At 43.8% G+C, this 3,478-nt stretch overlaps 1 protein-coding gene across 1 annotated transcript; it reads right to left on the bottom strand. All coding sequences in view use genetic code 11, as the record gives it.

The window, feature by feature from the left end:
• Positions 1–1,237: 1,237 nt before the first annotated feature.
• On the bottom strand, positions 1,238–3,025 carry EGR_10647 (T-box transcription factor TBX6; the record flags this gene model as incomplete). Its single annotated transcript, XM_024499896.1, has 4 exons — positions 1,238–1,513; positions 1,630–1,751; positions 1,835–1,998; positions 2,106–3,025. 4 exons carry the CDS (start codon positions 3,023–3,025, stop codon positions 1,238–1,240), a joined length of 1,482 nt encoding a protein of 493 aa, XP_024345692.1.
• Between the last annotated feature and the right edge of the window lie 453 nt (positions 3,026–3,478).

The following is a 3,478-nucleotide window of genomic DNA, read 5'->3' as shown; positions in this document are numbered from 1 at the left end:
CGATTGGACATCACTGAGATAAATGTTATTGGTAGGCAACGCGCTTTAGAGTTTGATGACATCAAGTCTTAGTACCTTTTAGCTAAAAGTGGGCCCTCTTGATAAGCGGATAATTTAAAGATTGTTACTTCTAATCTTTAATGAAAAGTGTAGCAAATAAAGAAGTTTACGCGACAAAAGATGGGATTGGTCGATTTATTAGTTCATTTAACCTTATCTTAGAATGCTACAACTCAAGGGAAGACACTTGGCGCCAGAGAAGGATAAAAAATTTTCATAAGCTGCGCAGTTTTTGCAATTGCCTGCACAAAATTACTTAGCGAAAAATCGGGCACCTAACCTGATCCCATTACAGCAGCACAAGCTGCGCATCTGTAAACTTTCGTTTAACTCGTTACAAGTTGGGAGCCTTACACTTTTACTAAGACCGCTCGTCATATGTGTTTATTTTTTTGAATTCTGAGTGCATTTTGAATGCGTCTGCTGACAACATAATTACCCGGCGTCTACTCTACAATTGAAATGTCGTCCTGTAGGATTCACTTCAAGGACTTGGTCAAGCATTAGCTCTCGTATTGCCCTAACCATTCTTTTTATTTCACGCTCGTTGACCAAAGGAGCCTTGTTATGCTGTGGAGTAATGACCTTGACTTCATATCACCAAACTCATACTTCAGTTTCTTCTGTCAACTTCAGAATTTTGAATGCGTTTCCACACCTTGTCTACCCTTTTCCAATGGTCAACCACATAGAACCCCATTGAATGCATATTGAGATTAAATAGACATTAATATTACCCAACTAAAACTTTACCTTCAACTCACAACTAGTCCCTACTAATTGATCTTCTATTGCCTTGACTTGCCACAGCAACAGCTATCGCCCGCACATACCTTAATTCTATTTAATCATATGGGAGGTGGTTCCAAAGTTCATTTTCGACGAGAAGCATGTTGGGATAATTCATTGACTAAAAATCTGCTGTAGCATAGTCTACGGTTCAAAGTGTTTTGGAAATGGTGCAATTCTGATCAAGTGGAATGACTGAAAAATGCAAACCAGCTTTAATTGGCCGCTTCAGAACAAAAGAAATTGTAAATTAGGCAAGCCAAAAATACCCGGAGGACCCAAAAAAGTAGTGATGGATATCCACAAGAGGCAATGAAAGGTATGCGTGCACACGCACATACACAGAAAAGGAGAGTGAGAAAGGAAAGCGAAAGTCAATAGCGATACCCTAATTTGGGCGATTTGAAGAGCGTTGACGATTTCTGAAGGCTTTTGCATAGGGATTTGTGTTGATCTTCGCCTCAGTGATGCATCTATTACGATAGGCAGTGACGGCGACGAACTCTGTCTCTGGAATGACGTAGGTGCCTACATATTCAAGGTCTGCTGGCAATTCGCTTCGACATGCCCCTTCACTTTGTTGACGTACCGCTACCTCCTCTAATGTCAGATGACGTACTATGTGGTAGCGTGGAAGGTAGATCTGCATGCTGTGAGCAAATATCTAGATAAGGGCAATGCAAACCTCAGATTGATTGTTCGAAAAAGGAAATCAAGTCGACGACTAAATGTTTACTCAGAAGCAGAGCTGGGACGGGCACTGACAGCAGGAACAATTACCTGGTTCTTGCCTACAGCCGTGGTTGCCTTATTAGTGATCATGGCAAGTCTGAAATCCACGCCAGTCGCCATCAATTTCCATCCCATTTCGTATGCATCGCGCGACACATGAATGAGAGATGCTGGAAGGAATGTAACGGTGTGTGTGAGGGTAAGAATCATACAGGCATTTACGATGACAAACACTTAGTGCTTGACAACTCACCTTGGTTTGGTGGAGGATAGGGCTTAAGAGTCCGAAGGGGCGTCCAATGGCTGGACTGAAATCTGTAGATATTCTGCCCTTTTGGCATCAGATCCAAAAAAAACGTGTACCTACCATTGGACTGTAGACCCTCGACGCTAACGGTGAGTGTGGGGAATATTCGCCTGCAAAGGAATTTGTGGCTCACATTAATCAATCCATTGAATGGGTCAATGCTGACAGACACAAAATACTGAAAGAAGGGAGAAAAATGAAAGGCGAGATTATTCACCTGCCACCATTGGCGATAACCATCTCCATTTTGTTGGACCCCGTTGCCCGCCACTTTTCCTTGTCTCGCAATCGTAGAGTGATTGCTGAACGCCTCGCTGGATTTGAGGGCTGAAAATCCGCTCCTGCTACACAAATAGATGAGAACTCCTCTGTTCTACCGCCGAGTTGTGCAGGCCACACGTTGGGTACGCTCCGGGCGATGGCCAGCATTTTTGAGTAGAAAGTCCGGTTCACAGCTGACGAGAGGTTGGAATGACTTAGCAGTGCTCCTAATCTGACTGGTGCATCATTTATTCCTACTCCATGCAACAGTTCTCCATGATTGCCTCCTTGGCTTTCTTCAATTGCACCGAACAAGTTTGAAGTAGTGGTGGGAAGATTAGTGGTTTGGTATGGATTTCGCGTCACCACACCAGGTGTTTGCCAACTACTGCCTTCCTGATAGTGTAGAGCACTGTCGTAGTAAGCTTGCTGCTGCTGGGATGGTTGGTGTTGCTGCATGTGGAGCGCAGCATTGCAGTATTGGTAGTCATTCTGATTTCGGTGGCATTCCATTGTGGTCGGATCTGGCTGGAAATACGTATTGACAGCATGGTTAATTTGACATTGTCTTGGTAACGGGTGAGTATAACGTTGAGAGTAAGGGTATTGAGTTGAGGCGCCTGTATTGTAAGTGGGTTGAATTGTCCCTAGGTGGGAAACTGTGCAATATGAAGATGAAATATAAGATGTGCCTGCATGTTGCACAGGCATTTGGAGAATTTGAGAATTTTGCAGCTCCTCTGGTAAAAGTGCACGTGAATCGGACAGTAAAGGGGGCAAGGCTGCTGACACCGCCATTTCGGGGACAATATGGTGATCTAGGATTTCCTCGCCTTCGTTGACATATCCTCCCGACCAGGTGTAATGTCCATCCATTTGGCAGTCTTAAAAGTATGCAAATGATAATAAGTAGTCTCTGGGCTAATGCAGGTACTTGGATTGAAGACACCTATTTCAGGATTTATATTTCAGCATAAATAGCTCACGGAATAAAACATGGTTATCACTCTGTGTAGTGTGGAAGTACGCCACCATGGGTAAAAGCACACTGCAAATGTTGGCACAAAAACGTGGTAAACAGCTTGCCTACCTCGTAGTCTGCACGGATTATTAGGACCGGATCTAATAACAAAAACAGTAGTATTCGGCTAGTTATGCCATCGGGTTCGTTAACCAATGATTGCCAAAACGTATGAGCTGGGGGTTCATCAGCTACCAATGAAAGGTCATTTGGTGGTTCGCAGGCGCATTTAATTGGATACTCTCACGAAGTAAAACGGGCTCCTGGAAGATCCGACCTGACATTCAACATCAATGCACGTGTTTTGG

Source organism: Echinococcus granulosus (assembly GCF_000524195.1).
Source record: "Echinococcus granulosus chromosome Unknown EG_S00246, whole genome shotgun sequence".
Classification (NCBI taxonomy): Eukaryota; Metazoa; Platyhelminthes; class Cestoda; order Cyclophyllidea; family Taeniidae; genus Echinococcus; species Echinococcus granulosus.
The sequence above is the reverse complement of the archived record's forward strand: the minus strand, read 5'-3'. Positions and strand labels throughout refer to the sequence as shown.